The following is a 17,463-nucleotide window of genomic DNA, read 5'->3' as shown; positions in this document are numbered from 1 at the left end:
AAACTGGCTGACACTGACGGCGGCGGTGCACAAATGCTACGCAGCTAGCGCCATTCGACGGCCAACACCGCGGTTCCTGGTGTGCCCGCTGTGCCGTGCGTGTGATCATTGCTTGTACAGCCCTCTCGCAGTGTCCGGAGCAAGTATGGTGGGTCTGACACACCGGTGTCAATGTGTTCTTTTTTCCATTTCCAGGAGTGTAGATTTAAGTGTTAGTGAGTCGTTTCTGAAAGTATCTGTCTGTAGCGTAGCCATGTATGGAAGTGAAACATAGGTGATAAACAGTTTAGAAGATCAGGTGCAAGTGGAGCAGCAGTCGCAATCTCTTCAACAGGATGGGTTAGTTGCAGTAGCACTTCCTGAAACGAAGGGGCATTGTGTGACTTCATCTGAACTGGTAAGCTTCCATGGGAGCCTTTCAAAGAAGAAATTCCATCCGAAGCATCAAACTATGGTGTACAAATTATGTTTTAAGACCAATGTGTTTCATTATACGCTCAGACCATAAAAATTAGCAAATTCAGCTGAAAATAACTGTATGGTTACTGGCAAGAGTTGCGAAACACGATAAGCGCTTTCGGATACACGCTACGGCGTTAGTTATGCATTGGGAATATTCCAACCTCTTTCTTCCCCTACAGTTTTTACCCTCTGTGGCTTCCTCTATTAACACCACTATTCTCTGGTGTCCCAACACATGTAATATCATTCTGTGCCTTCTTCTTGTCAATGTTTTGCGCTTATCCCCTTCCTCGTCGATTCTGCGAGGAACTTCCTCATTCTGTACCTTACGGTTCAATGATGTCCTTAGGTTAGTTAGGTTTAAGCAGTTCTAAGTTCCAGGGGACTGATGACCATAGATGTTAAGTCCCATAGTGCTCAGAGCCATTTGAACTATTTTTTGAACCTTACGGTCCACATCTCAAACGCTTCGTTTCTCTTCCTTTAAGGGGAAAGCAAAACAAGACTTTAATCTACAGACGGGCAATGACTAGGAAAGGCGGGTTTTAATTTCTACACCGAGAAGTCTGTGTGCGCTCTCTTTAACCCTTCACATTCTGTTTTAAACTTTTCCTAGCTGCAGATGGGGGACACTGCTCTTAATTGTAAAGACACTGTGAAGTTTCTGGACCGCACATTTGATTCTAAGCGTACATGGTTCCCCCACATTGCGGAATCTAAAAGACTGTCCCCAAAAGTACTCATTATTTTAAAATCTTTTAGTCAAAATTCATTGGGAGAAGATCGAACTTTTCTGCTCCAGTTTTACAGGGCCTTGTATGACAGCAACTTGACTATTGGTGGCACGGTGTATGGGTCTGCACGACCCTCTTCCTTACGGAGAGGGAAGGAATTCGACTGGCCACCGGGAACCTTTAGAACTAGCCACGTACAGAGCCTTTGCGCTGACTCTAGTGTGCCGCCACTTTACGTCACACGGCGACTCCGCATCGTGCGACTGGCTGATAAAACAATGTGCAAGCCATATACACTTGCAGACCGCACCATTACACGCCCACCAATGGAAAGGCTTTTCCAATCGACAACGGTCGGCGAGGCCCGATTGGATTCGTACGAAGCGACCAAAGGGGACGTAAATGACTCGATATCTAATATAGAGCGGTGGGAGGAAGGAATGTATAAAGATAGGAAGACGTCCTCGAAACTCTATTCATGGAACTGCCAGAGGACAATATGGTTCCAGATAGTATCGTAGGCCTTCTCGATGTCAAAAACATACTGCATAGTTGAGCTCGGGGATGGAAAGATCATTGTATAGCCACTTCCAGGAGGACCTGTTTGTCAACGGTACACTATCAGTGCGAAATTACTGGAAACAGTAACGATTGTAAAATACCTCGGACTAACCGTCCGAAGCGACCAAAATCAGAATGTCCACATAAAATTAGCAGGAATAATGAGATGCCGGACTAACATACATTGGGAGAAACCCAAAGGAAATGTAATTGCAAATTCGATTAACAGAAAAGATAGAGAATACCTAACAAAGAGCGGCACGCTTAGTTAGAGCGATAGGTAGATGCTAAAAGAGGTGTTGTGTATTACGGTGAGGTTTACTGTTGAAAATTCCGAGAGTGTATACAGTCCAATCACATTAATGTGACCACCACCATTAATCGAAGTCAACGTACAATAACGACTCATGGTAGCTGGCAGCACTAGTTGTGGAAGGTATTAAAGTGAATAGGAGTGACGCGAAAACAGTACAGTCGTTGTCTTATCATGGAAACAGAGCGATTTATCTACCATAAAAAGGACATGTTCACTGGCTTTCAGGCCAAGGGTGGAGGGAGGCATGCCAGAAAGAGCTAAGTTTGTAAACTGTTCGCGTGCTGCCGTGGTTAAAGTATATCGTACATGACGGTGCTGTCCAAAACTGGTGCTGAAGTGACTGTGGTTATGTTATGTTAACCGGGGACCTAGAAACGACGGAGAGGCTCCGTCCCCGCCGCAGCCGCTGTGGTCCGCAACCCCACGACGACTACCGCAGTCCAATTCGCCCCTCCGCCGCCCCACACCGAACGCAGGGTTATTGTGCTGTTCGAACCCCGATGGACCCCCAGGGAACGTCTCACACCAGACGAGTGTAACCCCTGTGTTTGCGTGGTAGAGTATTGCTGGCGTACGCGTACGTGGAGAACTTGTTTGCGCAGCAATCGCCGACATAGTGTAGCTGAGGCGGAATAAGGGGAACCAGCCCGCATTTGCCGAGGCAGATGGAAAACCGCCTAAAAACCATCCACAGACTGGCCGGCTCACCTGACCTCGACACAAATCCGCAGGGCGGATTCGTGACGGGGACCGGCGCTCCTGTGATGACTGGGTGTTGTGTGATGTCCTCAGGTTAGTTAGGTTTAAGTAGTTCTAAGTTCTAGGGGACATGACCATAGATGTTAAGTCCCATAGTGCTCAGAGCCATTTGAACCAACCGGCGCTCCTTCCCGCTCGGAAAGCCGTGTGTTCCACTGCACGGCCAACCGGGCGGGCGGTGACTGGTACACCACACACGATACGGGAGAATAATAGATGCGTAGGTGCGTACTGGCGAAAAGACGTGCAGTTTTTGACTAACTGACCGGCCAGATGAACCAACGGACTACTAACAGTGTCTCTTCAACGAACGGATCATTTCGCGAACGTAGCTGCATATGGATCTCTGTCGCAGGTGCCCAGTTCATGCACCCGTACTGACTGTTATTCATCGGCAACGAGGGCCAAAATTTGCACGCCAGCACAGCACCTGGACGACCATTGACTGGCGACAGGTAGTGTTTTCAGATACGTGTTATACTCCACCGGACAAATCTCCATTGGCGTCTACATCGTGAAACGTCTGAAAGGAAACACAGTGCAAAAATCGTGTGAAGGGTACATGCCTGAGGGCATTCCCTGCGCGATCTCGTCATTCTGGAAAGTGCAATGGATCAACGTAAGTATGCATCTGTCAACCTCTACATGCAGTCTGGTTTTCCTCGGCACGATGGCATCTACCAGCAGGACAATGCAACATATCACACAGCTCGCAGTGTACGTGCGTGGGTCTAAAGGCTCCAAGATGAGATTACTGTACTCCCCTGGGCACCAAACTCTCCGGGTTTAAACCCAGTCGCCAATCTGTGGGAGCACCTCGATAATGCTGTTCGCGTTATGGATGCGCCACTGAGGATCCTATTGCAGGTAGCGACAGCACTGGAGTCGGCATGGCTTCACATCCACGTCGGTACATTCCAGAACCTGACTGACTGTCTCCCTATTCGTCTCTCAGCATTCCGCTCCGCAGAATGTAACTGTTCACACTTTTGGAAGTTAGTCACAGTAATGTGGTTGGTTCAAATGGCTCTGAGCACTATGGGACTTAACATCTATGGTCATCAGTCCCCTAGAACTTAGAACTACTTAAACCTAACTAACCTAAGGACATCACACAACACCCAGTCATCACGAGGCAGAGAAAATCCCTGACCCCGCTGGGAATCGAACCCGGGAACCCGGGCGCGGGAAGCGAGAACGCTACCGCACGACCACGAGCTGCGGACCACAGTAATGTGACTGGAGAGTGTAGGTCCCAAGAAGAGTCAGGCAACATTTTATTTCCTCCCGCACGCCTCTCTCGAAATGAGACGAAAAACTCTGAGAAATTAGTGCTCATAAGGAGGTTTATCGGCAATCGTTATTCACATGCACCATTTACGAATGGAATATGGTAGGGGGAAGAAAACACCGCCAGGTGGCCTGCGGAGTATATATGTAAAGGTTGATGCCCAGAACAGTTCAGAAATGGCCGTCTTTCAACGAGGCACACAGGAGACACTCCGGAAGTACGTAAGCTCTCTGACTAAACATGCAAGCTTTTAGAGGCTTAGGAATATTTCCGTATCCGAAACAAAGAATGGGAACAAAGAGTTCGCTGGATGTGAGGGGATGTGCGGTCAGAGGCGCCGGGGCGTGGGTGTGCCGCGGCCAGCAGGAAGAGGCTGCCCGGAAGCGACGTGCCGGCTTCCTGTTTGGGCCGGGCGCGCCCCTCGCTACCTGTTGTCTCCAATCAAAACAATGTGTTTCACCTCCTGCGCAGCTAAGCTCGTCTGTGGCGCCGTAGTGCAGCAGTGTTCATCACCGACGAGCCGATACACTCTGTTACACTTCCGTAACTGAATCAGTAGGTAGCCTATGTCGCCAGCTGCCGCTAGGGCATCATTCCCAAAAGCAATACGCAGTGAAGGAGATTAAAACTGCACTACTGAGCATTAAATTTGCAACATAGTGAAAGGAGCATGCAACAAACGTCCAACCACACGAAGGACGTTTCGAAGTGTTTGCGACAAACGTCTAGAGGTGAAAGATCATGTCATGGGAAACAACTCCTGTTAGAGACAATAAGCACGCTGACACGTAATTGCGAAGCTAGGCGTTCTTTAGCATTCGCCGGCCCTGGGACAACGAGATTTCAACGAACTGGCAACGTCTACTGTACAGGTCTGCTATATAACTATTCCAGTAAACTAATTGAGTGATTTTCAACAAGAAAGAAGAATGAGTGTCTCTATATAGAGTATACAGAGTAGTTATAAATAAAATGCAATGGAGGTCCAGTGTGGGCTTGGTAGATATGCTAATGCGTTAATCTGGAATTGATTTACGCTGGAAAACAAATTAGTTCCAGTTGTGACCATGATGTGCAGATCTGGTGATATACACTGTATGTGAACGTTATGGCTGCCGAGAAGAGAGACCGCTTGCTGTTAGTGGAACTGTTTTGTATGAACGGCAGCAATTACAGTGAGAGAGAATCGCTGACTGAAAGGTGAAAGGAGAAACCCGACGTCATTAAACGGTTTAAAAAACGCGAGGGAGCTTCTACATCTACATCCACACTCCGCAAGCCACCTGACGGTGTGTTGCGGAGGGTACCTTGAGTACCTCTATCGGTTCTCCCTTCTATTCCAGTCTCGTATTGTTCGTGGAAAGAAGGATTGTCGGTATGCTTCTGTGTGGGCTCTAATCTCTCTGATTTTACCCTCATGGTCTCTTCGCGAGATATACGTAGGAGGGAGCAACATACTGCTTGACTCCTCGGTGAAGGTATGTTCTCGAAACTTTAACAAAAGCCAATACCGAGCTACTGAGCGTCTCTCTTGCAGAGTCTTTCACTGGAGTTTAGCTATCATCTCCGTAACGCTTTCGCGATTACTAAATGATCCTGTAACGAAGCGCGCTGCTCTCCGTTGGATCTTCTCTATCTCTTCTATCAACCCTATCTGGTACGGATCCCACACCAGTGAGCAGTATTCAAGCAATGAGTGAACAAGTGTACTGCAACCTACTTCCTTTGTTTTCGGATTGCATTTCCTTAGGATTATTCCAATGAATCTCAGTCTGGCATCTGCTTTACCAACGATCAACTTTATATGATCATTCCATTTTAAATCACTCCTAACGCCTACTCCCAGATAATTTATGGATTTAACTGCTTCCAGTTGCTGACCTGCTATATTGTAGCTAAATGACAAAGGTCTTTCTTTCTATGTATTCGCAGCACATTACACTTGTCTACATTGAGATTCAATTGCCATTCCCTGCACCATGCGTCAATTCGTTGCAGATACTCCTGCATTTCAGCACAATTTTCCATTGTTGCAACCTCTCGATATAGTACAGCATCATCTGCAAAAAGCCTCAGCGAACTTCCGATGTCATCCACCAGGTCATTTATGTATATTGTGAATAGCAACGGTCCTACGACACTCCCCTGCGGCACACCTGAAATCACTCTTACTTCGGAAGACTTCTCTCTATTGAGAATGACATGCTGCGTTCTGTTATCTATGAACTCTTCAGTCCAATCACACAACTGGTCTGATAGTCCATATGCTCTTACTTTGTTCATTAGACGACTGTGGGGAACTGTATCGAACGCCATGCGAAAGTCAAGAAACACGGCATCTACCTGGGAACCCGTATCTATGGCCCTCTGAGTCTCGTGGACGAATAGCGCGAGCTGAGTTTCACACGATCGTCTTTTTCGAAACCCATGCTGATTCTTACAGAGTAGATTTTTAGTCTCCAGAAAAGTAATTCTACTCGAACATAAGATGTGTTCCAAAATTCTACAGCTGATCGACGTTAGAGATATAGGTCTATAGCTCTGCACATCTTTTCGACGTCCCCTTTTCCAATCTTTTGGAACGCTACGCTCTTTTGGAGACCTACACTACACCGCTGCAAGAAGGGGGGCAAGTTCCTTCGCGTACTCTGTGTAAAATCGAACTGGTATCCCATCAGGTCCAGCGGCCTTTCCTCTTTTGAGCGATTTTAGTTGTTTGCAGCAACTGGAAGAGGAAGGCGTCCTATCCCGGTGGAAGTTACGGTCGAAGTTGCTGTCGCTGTAACTGACCACCCGTGACGTCCCTTGCGTAGTCCTAGTGCTCGTGCAATTTCACAGCTCAATAGTAGGTAAGTTTTTCGCTCTATTTTATGTTGGTACCCGTACAAGATCCAGATGGTGGAACAAGTGAAACCTCACGATCCGTAGCAATATTCTGTATTTGCTCTTTGGTTTCTGGCACGGCTCGAAGCTGACGACATGGGGCCGGGCAATGTTCTACGGAGTGACGAGGCAGATTTTACACTACGGGTTGCAGTGAATGCACAGAACTGCCGGATTTGGAGTACTGTTAAACCACATGTTGTGCACGAAGAACCATTGCAGTCGCCGTGTGAGACTGTGATGTGGGCTCATGTTGCTTACATTCTTTGGAGAGAGCCTGCCAGGTGTACAGTGACGGCTGCACGTTATCGAGACCTCCTAGCACAGCATGTGGTTCCTGATTTGGCACAGTACAATTGTGTGGAAACCTCTATTTTCATGCAAAATGGAGCGACACCTTATGTCGCTCGCCCAGTGAGAATTCTGCTTAATACAACTTCCCACAAACGTGTTATCTCCAGAGGTTTCTCAGATGTATGCCCTGCAGGATCATCTGATCTGAAACCATGCGACTTTTGTCTCTGGGGATACCTAAAAGAACGCGTTTACCGGGACACGTTCGTCTCTATCTGATCTCAAGGCCAGTATACAGGAACACTTCGCTCAGATTTTACGGGAACCGCTATGAGCAACTGTTGATCACATCATTTTACGGATTCAGCGTACCGTCGACGTCTCCAGTGCTCATATTGAAAAAACTGTAAAAAGGTCGGTTAATAATAAAATCAGCATTATGCCTTTCTCACTTGTTTGGCCTTTTCTGCCCATGTCCCATATCTCACTACTATTCGGGGTGCCCCGTACACGTTTTCAGCCTGAAATCTCACTGAGTGGAGTACAGTTGTCTTCACTGATCATTTCCGCTTCGAACTGAGTCCCAAAGACCACCTAAGACGTCTGTGGAGAATCCCCAGACAGTGGTGGATACCAACCAAATGAACTGACAACCAGGAATGATGGTCGTTTCACAACAGCACCGCTTTGGTCGTCATACGAGGCACTGTCACAGCACAGATGTACGTCAATGATATTCTACGTCCCGTTCTGTTGCCCTCCATAGCAAGCCATCCTGGGCTTAATTTCAGCAATATAATGTCCACCTGCACATGGTGAAACTTTCTACTGCTTGTCTCCGTGCTTGGCAAACCCTACCTTGGCCTCAAAGATAGCCGGCTCTATCACCAGTTGAGAACTTTGGAACTTTATCGGCAAGACCCTCCAACCACTTCGGATTTTGACGATCCAACCAGCCAATTTGACGGAATTTGGCGCAATATCCATCAGGAGAACAACCAACGACTCTGTAAATCAATACAAAGAAGAATAACTACTTGCATAAGGGTCAGAGGTGGACCAACGGCCGGCCGGTGTGGTCGAGCGGTTCTAGGCGCTTCAGTCTGGAACCGCGTGACCGCTACGGTAGCAGGTTCGAATCCTGCCTCGGGCATGGATGTGTGTGATGTCCTTAGGTTAGTTAGATTTAAGTAGTTCTAAGTTCTAGGGGACTGATGGCCACAGATGTTAAGTCCCATAGTGCTCAGAGCCCTTTTTTTTTTTTTTTTTTTTTTTTTTTTTTTTTTTTTTTTGACCAACGCGTTACGCACTTGCTCAGTTTGTGAAACTCTTTCTCTTGAAAATCAAATGGTTCAAACGGCTCTAAGTACTCTGGGACTTAACATCTGAGGTCATCAGCCCCTAGACTTAGAACTAATTGAAGCTAACTAACCTAAGGGCATCACATACATCCATGTCCGAGGCAGGATTCGAACCTGCGACCGTAGCAGCAGCGTGGTTCTGGACTGAAGCGCCTAGAACGGCTCGGCCACAACGGCCGGCCCTTTCTCTTGAATAAGTCATTCTACGTGTCTGAAATTGCAATCATTTTTTTTGTCTGTATACGTACGTGACATCTGCCTATTTCCGTCATGTTCGTATGATTTTTTCGTGGTGCGTTGCTTTTTTTTTGTCTTAGAGTGTTTTCTCAACATAGTTTATCAATTGGAAACTGATGTGGATTGAGTATTCATAAAAATAAAGGCGAACTAAATCTCAGATATTCATTAATATGCATCATAACAGCAACATTTATGAGAGTGCGGCAAATGGAAAGATATTTATGGGAAATAAAAACGAGTTTATGGCGTGTAAATAATTATAATTTCAAAGAAATAGCCATTGTGTGATCTGAAGAGTGCTGTTTGAACGATCGTCTTTATTATGGGCTACCGCGAAACGTGACATTAAAGACCATTAGCTATGCATTGTCAACGGGAAGAAGGTCCATAAGAGTAAGTTACGATTTCTGCATCAGGATGGATTCTAAGAGAAGTAGACAAGTCATAAATCTGACAGTGTGACGTAAAATATGTCATCAAAACGATATTAAAAACAACATCCACACGGTAGTGACGAAACGTCGTGCACCATCTCGTGTTTGGCACGACATTAGGTATTGTGACACACATATGGTTTTTCGAGAGGCGGAAGTAAAAGGAAATGTAGAGAATGGAAGTCAAACCAATGTCGTATTTCGAAAACACCTGAAAATTCTTGGCAGAGAAATGTTGTGTGCTGGACCAGGGGCCGAAACTGGGAACTTTGCCATTCGCGGACAAGTGGCCTACTCACTTTTTTTATTCTTCCACCAGTAACTCACTTGTTACAGGAATTCAAGTTTCCGTTAGATGTCTGTGTCCTTCGCGTCAAAAAGATTTTTTTTTCACGAATGTAGGCATGCGAAACATCTACGACGTTGCTTCCACGTCGTTTCTGCAGATTCCTAATAGCGACAGGCGCATTATAACGAAATTTCCAAAGACGTGAATAGATTGTTAAGAAATACATTCGCTCCCATGGAAGTGAGTTGCAGCTCTGCACCTACCTTGCCTTCCACATGGATCTCGTCATCATCGTCGTCCTCGTCATCAGTGGCATCGTCATCGGCGTTGTCATCATCTGCAGAAAAACAAGTGAGACTGTCATATGGTATCGTACAAAACTTTGTGTAAGATAGAGAATAAATGACAGATAATTTACTAAACATTAAGACGGTCTGGTATTAATTGCCACAAAACCTGCAGTGCCGATAAGATACACTATTACAGTAGTTCAAGATCTGCCTCATGGCTAACCAAATATCTTACGTACTGGCCATTCAAGCTTTGCATCATTTACTTTTGGGACATTTCGTGGTTTTTAATACGCCACTCGAATTAGTATATACAGGTATATAAAAATTAATTCTATACATACTCGTTTCTTCCAGTTTTTGCATTAATCCATGTTTTTAGTTTGAAAAACGTTTGGGTACATTTTTTAGCGTTTGTAAAGCCTTCTTAAATTTATTTTCAATTTTTCGTTATCAGTTGTCGTTTTGTGCTGTGATGGTCCTTTTTGGTATATTGGTAATACATTACAGTAGACTTCAGTAGCACTTACAAAAGAAGAAAATGAAGGAAGATCGGGTGTAACGTCCTTCGACATTGAGATCATTAGAGACGGAGCACAGCTCGGATTGTATCAAGGACGGGGAAGGAAATCGGCAGTACCCTTTCAAAGGAACCATCCTGGTATTTGCCTTGAGTGATTTAGGGAAATCACAGAAAATCTAAATCTGGGTGGCTGGACGCAGATTTCAATCCGTCGTCCTTCCGAATGCGAGTCCAGTGTGCTAATCACTGTGCCACCGCCGGCTGAAAGTGGCCGAGCGGATCTAGGCGCTACAGTCTGGAACCGCGCGACCGCTACGGTCGCAGGTTCGAATCCTGTGATGTCCTTAGGTTAGTTAGGTTTAAGTAGTTCTAAGTTCTAGGGGACTGATGACCTCAGCAGTTAAGTCCCATAGTGCTCAGAGCCATTTAAACCATTTGATTTCATTGTGCTACCTCGCTTGGTCGTAGCACATAAGTCACACTTTAGTTTTATTTCGCTTGTGAAACCGACCAGCAGTTCTGCTACCTCCTCTCAGAGCGCTCTTGTTGCTCCTTTTGTATACGTTTTGGAATTTGTGACATTAAGTCCTCATTTGTTTGTCACATTGATATGTAGGTGCACGTGGTTAGGAAGAGGAATGGAGGAGCGAGTGGAGTCGGAAAGGACGGAAAGAGGAGGATGGACGTTGAGAGGGGAAAGGGGAGGTGTGTGTGTGTGTATGTGTGTGTGTGTGTGTGTGTGTGTGTGTGTGTGTGTTTTAGGACATTCTGATAACATAGGTTCATTTAGTGCGAAATAATAGCAGAGGGTGCAGAGTAGGAAGTTTGTGACGAATCTTATTCTGTAGCTCAGTTGTTAATATTTCGCTAACTAATATGATCAATGGAGTCTTCGAAAAGAAATGAACGGAATAAGATATGACTTATAGTTAAAAGCTTTTTTTATTCGTACAACGGTCTTTACTCAAAGGAAAAGCACACCTGATTTTAGCACTAAGGAGAAGAAAAAACACGAAAGAAGAAAGTGGAAATCTTTGAAATTTTTATGCTAGAACATAATGCTCAGAATTCCATTGACAGGCATAATTCACAATGAGGAGAAATTAGACAAATGAAATGGGAAAAAGTCTTTGGCATCTTTCTAAGGGACAATTAATTTGGTAAAGATTGGGGCGAAGAGCGTAAAAATTATAGGAGGCGACAATGATTGAAACATATAGAGTGTTGCGTAACTTTTCATTCAGATGTATAGTGAAGGTCGAGAATACCATGAAAAATATTCTGACTATAGTCACTGATATTAGCCTGGAATACTGGGGTACAGAAATATATTTAAGAAGATAATGTGTGTGAGGAATATATTTTTGGTGTTCGAACACATGCAGCACTGTCTTTGAGCATTGCCTGTGGTACACATTCCACAATATACGAGTTCTCTTAATGGCATCTGCGGCCACTTCAAGCCTTGTGATATAGTCCTCTACGTGTGATGTGTCGTTGTGTAGTTAGGGTGTTTGATTAAGCAGTTATTAGCGCTTTGCTAAAATGAGACAAACGTGGTACAGATGACCGCGTGCCTGCCGTCATCGTAATTGACAGGAATTACCTGCTGCGGAGCCTCACGTTCAACAATGTGCGCTGAATGATGTGTTCCGAAATAATTATATCTGCAAAAGCAATGTAATCTGTCGTTAGATCTGCCACAAATCTCCGCCTATTCTGCTTTACGGAGTGGGCAAGCATTCGAACTTCAAGCTATTTTTTGCGCCTCAGTTGCTAGTTCAGATAAATTAATGCGTTTTAAGTCTCGGTATGTAGTGAACTACGGTTTCTCTCTGGGATATTCCAGCGAGTACGGCATGAAAATTATGTCGCGGGCGGAAATGCCAGGTGCAGATAGTGTAGAAATACGAATTACTCTGTTAGAGAATTTCGTTGCAAATATACCTATGAGAGTGTGACTACTGTTCGTTTGATGGGTCGAAACAAGCTGAAGTAGAGACACCTTTGAAGAAGATAGCATTCGCTTAAATTTTGCACTGGATGGACTGTTGTACAGAAAATTTATATTAGTATCACTACCTATTATTGCGTGCTCGTTTGTCGATTCGAGATTTGGAACAGCAGTTTCGAAGAAGATAAATCCGCGTACTTTAGGAGGTTTGTAGGAGACACTTTTTTTCAGTGGATTTGATCTCTATGAACATATATTTCATTTGTTTATCTTCATTATTGTTGAATGTGTGTAGAACGCCGGTGTTCAGGCGCTCTGTCTTCGCAGTATGACTGCCACCTATCGTGAAGATCGTTCGCAGCAAGCCATCGAGGATTTGATACAGTGGGCCACCAAATGGCGAAGAGACACAAGCCATCCTGGTTGATCATCGACCAGTGCCTGCACCACTACCACTCGTTACCGTCCCTGGAAGGGCTGTGCCCTCAGACAATGTGTACTCAAATACCACGATTTTATCATCGATCGCCGTCTCGCTTCGAAGAAATATATTGAGAACACCTTGTGAGTGGCCACAGGAAGACTGTGGGTTTTATATCCGTTACTGAACCATCAGACCTTGATTTCGCCCCAGTTGGACGTTGCGATCTAGCTGGCGCTCGTTCGTCCGAGTATGTGCAGGTTGTCTGGGGTAACGCGGCGGACTTGCACATCATTCGTCCGCAGAGGCTTCAGAGCCGTTTCCTCCTCCGGACCCCCCCACTTGCTGCGACGCTTCCCGATCGACGACCTTCTGCGGATCAGTGAAGCACCTCCCCTTAGTGAGAGATCCCGCTACTCTGCACCCCTCTTCTACCAGAAAACCGCGCCATCTACCGACCCGCACGTACTCGCCCTTGGCATGATAGTGCAGAGATTCAATTCCAGACGTTGGTCGCACCTTCTGAGCTGCCAGAACGAGATGTCAAGAAGAAAATACTGCAGAACATCGCCGAGGGTAACTAGACCCTTATGATACTAAACGACTCCATATCGAGTTTGAAGGCATAAGTCTAAGAGACACGCAGGAATTAAACACATTAGCTGCCAGTTGGCACTGATTTATATCAATGGGGCAAGTCGATAATTTGTGTCGAACCGGGATTCGAACCTGGATCTCCTGCTTACTAGCCAGATGTACTGACCACTAAAGTCATCCGGACACAGTGATCACCACAACTATACGGACTAGCCTAGCATGCCTTAATGTCGGACCCAAGTTCGTGCGTGGTGTGCGTCTGCACTGAATCGTCTGAATTATATATGTTGTGTCTGTTCCTTCGGACATGTCCAAATATATAATTCAGCCAATGATGGCCAACGATCTTTTCAGTGCAGATGCACACCAAGCTCGATCTCTTATGGAAATCGGCGAGAGGCAGCGAATAATGATGCTAATGAGCAGGGGCCCTGCATCAGTAGTATGTGGTATAAGTTGAGAATTTGGGTCTGAGAGGTGGTGTGTTAGGGTTGCCCGTGCTGTTGTGTTGACCACTGTGTCCAGATGGCGTAGCGGTCAGCGCATCTACCTAATAAGCAGGAGACCAGGATTGGAATCCCCCGTCCGGCACAAATTTTAGATTTGTCCCATTGAATATAAATCAATGCCCACTGGTAGCAAATATCTGTAATTCCTTTTTGTCTTGATTCATAGTGGCTGCAGGATCAAACTGGTTTCTGTTCTTTCGGACATGGTGAACGCCGCGTCAGCAGGGGATGAGAAGAAACCCCGCCATTTGCAATATGTGATGTGTGTTAAGGTCACTCCCAGGGAATACCTCGTCAGGAAGCAGTATAAAATTGGCTGGAGTGTTGCAGGGCTATGTTCTAGGACTCGTGTTGCACTGCTGTCTACATAAACAGCTTACCCAAGCAGATGTACTCCGATGATACTGCGGAAGTCAAGTGTTGACGCAACCTAATTTTCATTTACATCTACCTGCAGAGACATATAGTAAAAATCACCTAGTTGTGCAATGTCTGGGTGATGAAAACCAACCCTAAGTAAAGCCAAGCATTCCTGTTCACTACTAGGCTGAAGCACCTTAACCACAAACTCACAATAGATCGCACATACTTGACTTTGTATGTCTCAGTCAAATACCGTGACTCATAACACAAGAGAGATTGACTAGGCTAAGCATAAGCAATGCGGTCAACAAAAATTGCGGAATGCTCAGACGTCGTAAAAATGCCCATCTGACATTTCACCATACTTCCAGTCATTCTGTAGGGTTCGACAGTACGGTCATTGTCATCAATGCTGATCACTATACACTCAATAGGTACTATACACGTGGGGTAATCATAAATCTTCATCACCCAACAGGACCCATCAAATTTTATGGAAAAACAAACATTTTTCCCGCCATTCCATAAATTCAGTAAGGCAAGATTCCCCAAATTCCATTCACAAAAGTCCCAAACAATCTTCACAAAATACTGAAGCGACTGATACAGTCTTTTACAGACAATACAAACACATACTCTATCACACAAATAACATGTTGTTGTTGTTGTTGTTGTTTTGCTATGGTGTTCAGTCCGAAGACTGGTATGATGCAGCTCTCACATTGGTCTATCCTGCACAAGCTTTTTCATCTCCACATAACTGCTGCAAGCCGTATCCATCTCAATCTGCTTACTTTAGTTGAGTCTTGGTCTCTCTCTATAAATTTTACCCCACACACTTCTCTCCATGACTAGTTTGATCTTGATGCCTCGGGATGTGTCCAGTCTACCGTTCCGCTCTTGTGGGCAAATTGTACTACATATTCCTTTTGTCCTCAATGCGAGTCAGTACCTCTTCATTAACTCTCCAGTCTTCCTACCTAACCATCTTCATTCTTCTAGAGAACCACATTTTGAAAGCTTCTATTCTCTTTTTGTTTTAGCCGCTTTTCAACCACATTTCACTTTCGTACAAGGCTACACTCCATAAAGATACCTTAAGAAAAGACTTACTCTACATTCGATGTTCACAAATTTCTATTTTTCAGGAACGTTTTTCTTGCCATCCGCAGTCCGAATTTTGTATCCTATCTACTTTTTTACTGTTTAATTTCCTAATCAGATTCCCTCAGCATCGCCTGATTTAATTCGACTGCATTCCAGTATCCTGTTTTACTTTTGTTGACATATATCTTATAACCTCTTTTTTAGACACTATCCAGTTGCTCTTCCAAGTCATTTTCCGTTTCTGACGGAATTACAATTACAATGTCATCGACAAATCCTAAAGTTTTATGTTGCCCCCCACGATTTTAATTCCCTTTCAGAATTTCCCTTTCATTTTCTTTACGCCTTGCTCAACGTACTTCACCAATAACATTGGGGAGAGCCAATCCTGTCTCACTCCTTTGTCAAATACCGTCACCCTTTCATGTCTTCCGATGTTTAAACAGCAATCTGACGTGTGTACAAATTGTAGAAAACCTTCCGCTGTTTGCATTTTATTCCTGATACGTTCTGGATTTCAAAGAGTGCATTCCGGTTGTCAGAAGCTTTGCACTATAAAAGTAAATTAGCCCCTTTTCAAGCAATCTTTTAAGATAAGTTTTGGGGTCAGTAATGCCTCTCCTATTTCTACATTTCTTCAGAACCCAAACTGATGTTTCTTGCATTTAGCACCTACCAGTGTTTCCATCCTTCTGTTCAAATTGTCATATTTCTAAACATCTGTAGCAATGTCGAAAATCAGACGATTACAGTGCCCAATGGAGATTCTACTACTGTAGTATTACAAGTGATCCGCTTGACTCTGGACTCGTATTGCGATTTTGTTTGCAAGTTGTGTTCAGTCTGTCAACGAATACCTTTGTGACTATAGAAAATATACCTCTTCAGTCCATTTGAACGAATAGCTTTGCAACACTTGTGTGGTACATATTCTTGATGACGATGGGTCCAATACTTTGGCACAGATGAAGGTCTCAGAACAGGACATAAAGACAGAATTAAAGTGAAGTGAAAAATAAAGAGGACCACGTGCGCTCACCGTCATCCTCTGCGCTGCTGCTTGTGTTTGTGGCATTGGCGGCCGTGTCGTTGTGCATGTCCATCTCGTGGGACAGCTCTCCAGACATGCGCATTGACGCCGGGTGGTCCGGCATCGCCTGCAACACACGCATCGACAACATTAGACGCCTCTCCTAGAAACGGCACTGAAAGAGTACTGTATATAGCAGAGATTACTGTACCTACCTACAGTACGTAACCGATACAGGATGACTCGAATGTGAGAGGACCCTCCCCTCTCTGCCCCACCCACTCAACTTTTAAATTGTGAAAACTCTCAAGAAGTGGTGTTTCAGGAGGAACAGTAAATATTTTAGCTGGTAGTAGGACAGACTACTTCTAACAAAATATTCTATATAATATGTGTCCATTTTTTATTACATGTAGAAATATAGCTTGTTACAGAGTTAATTTTTCATTTTGCCCATTGGTACTCGAGTTGCTATGGGTTTATGTATCACAGCGTGCATAAGACTGTCATGCCAATATGGAATCCCTGTGTTTAGGAGAGCCACACTGGACCGTGCAGCATCCCGACAGACTCATGCGACTAGCGCCCGAGAGGAACGCCAATTGTTCTCTCGAGTGTGCGGTATCGGGCAGCCACGTCGCGTACCTTCAGCCGGGAAGTGGTCTTCTTTGCAGCGAAACAAGTTTCCCACGTACAGTGCGGCGGCGTAAGAGGCACAATCGATTATCAGCAGGGCGATCAATGTTGTTGCTTCCGTTGACAAGGAATCAGAGAGAGGTGCACTAATAGTGGTGCGCCCAAGGACAACTTTGGACACAGGAGTGACATCTCGTCGCCTTTTGAGCTGAGTCTGGAGGCCACTCTGCAGCGGCTACAGTTGGCAATGCACTTAATGAGTTCAAAGACTATGGAATCGAAACTTATGATCCTCTCGTGATTTCTCAACATGATCCAGCTGTGGATGAAACCACAGATCGTTTCGTTCTAATGGAACATGCAGAGAAGGAAAAGGCTCCTGCTACGAGTATGGTACCAAAAGACTACA

The 17,463-nt window shown here is 45.0% G+C and overlaps 1 protein-coding gene across 1 annotated transcript in view; it reads right to left on the bottom strand.

Moving 5' to 3' along the window:
• Positions 1-17,463, bottom strand: part of LOC124600425 — a 126,477-nt gene that overhangs the window by 67,162 nt on the left and 41,852 nt on the right. The window contains exons 2-3 of the mRNA XM_047136160.1: positions 16,428-16,545; positions 9,888-9,961 (exon numbers count right to left, since the gene is read on the bottom strand). Of these exons, the coding sequence (XP_046992116.1) occupies positions 9,888-9,961; positions 16,428-16,545 (192 nt within the window). The remainder of the gene's footprint in view (positions 1-9,887; positions 9,962-16,427; positions 16,546-17,463) is intronic.

Source organism: Schistocerca americana, chromosome 1, assembly GCF_021461395.2.
Source record: "Schistocerca americana isolate TAMUIC-IGC-003095 chromosome 1, iqSchAmer2.1, whole genome shotgun sequence".
Lineage (NCBI taxonomy): Eukaryota > Metazoa > Arthropoda > Insecta > Orthoptera > Acrididae > Schistocerca > Schistocerca americana.
The sequence above is the reverse complement of the archived record's forward strand: the minus strand, read 5'-3'. Positions and strand labels throughout refer to the sequence as shown.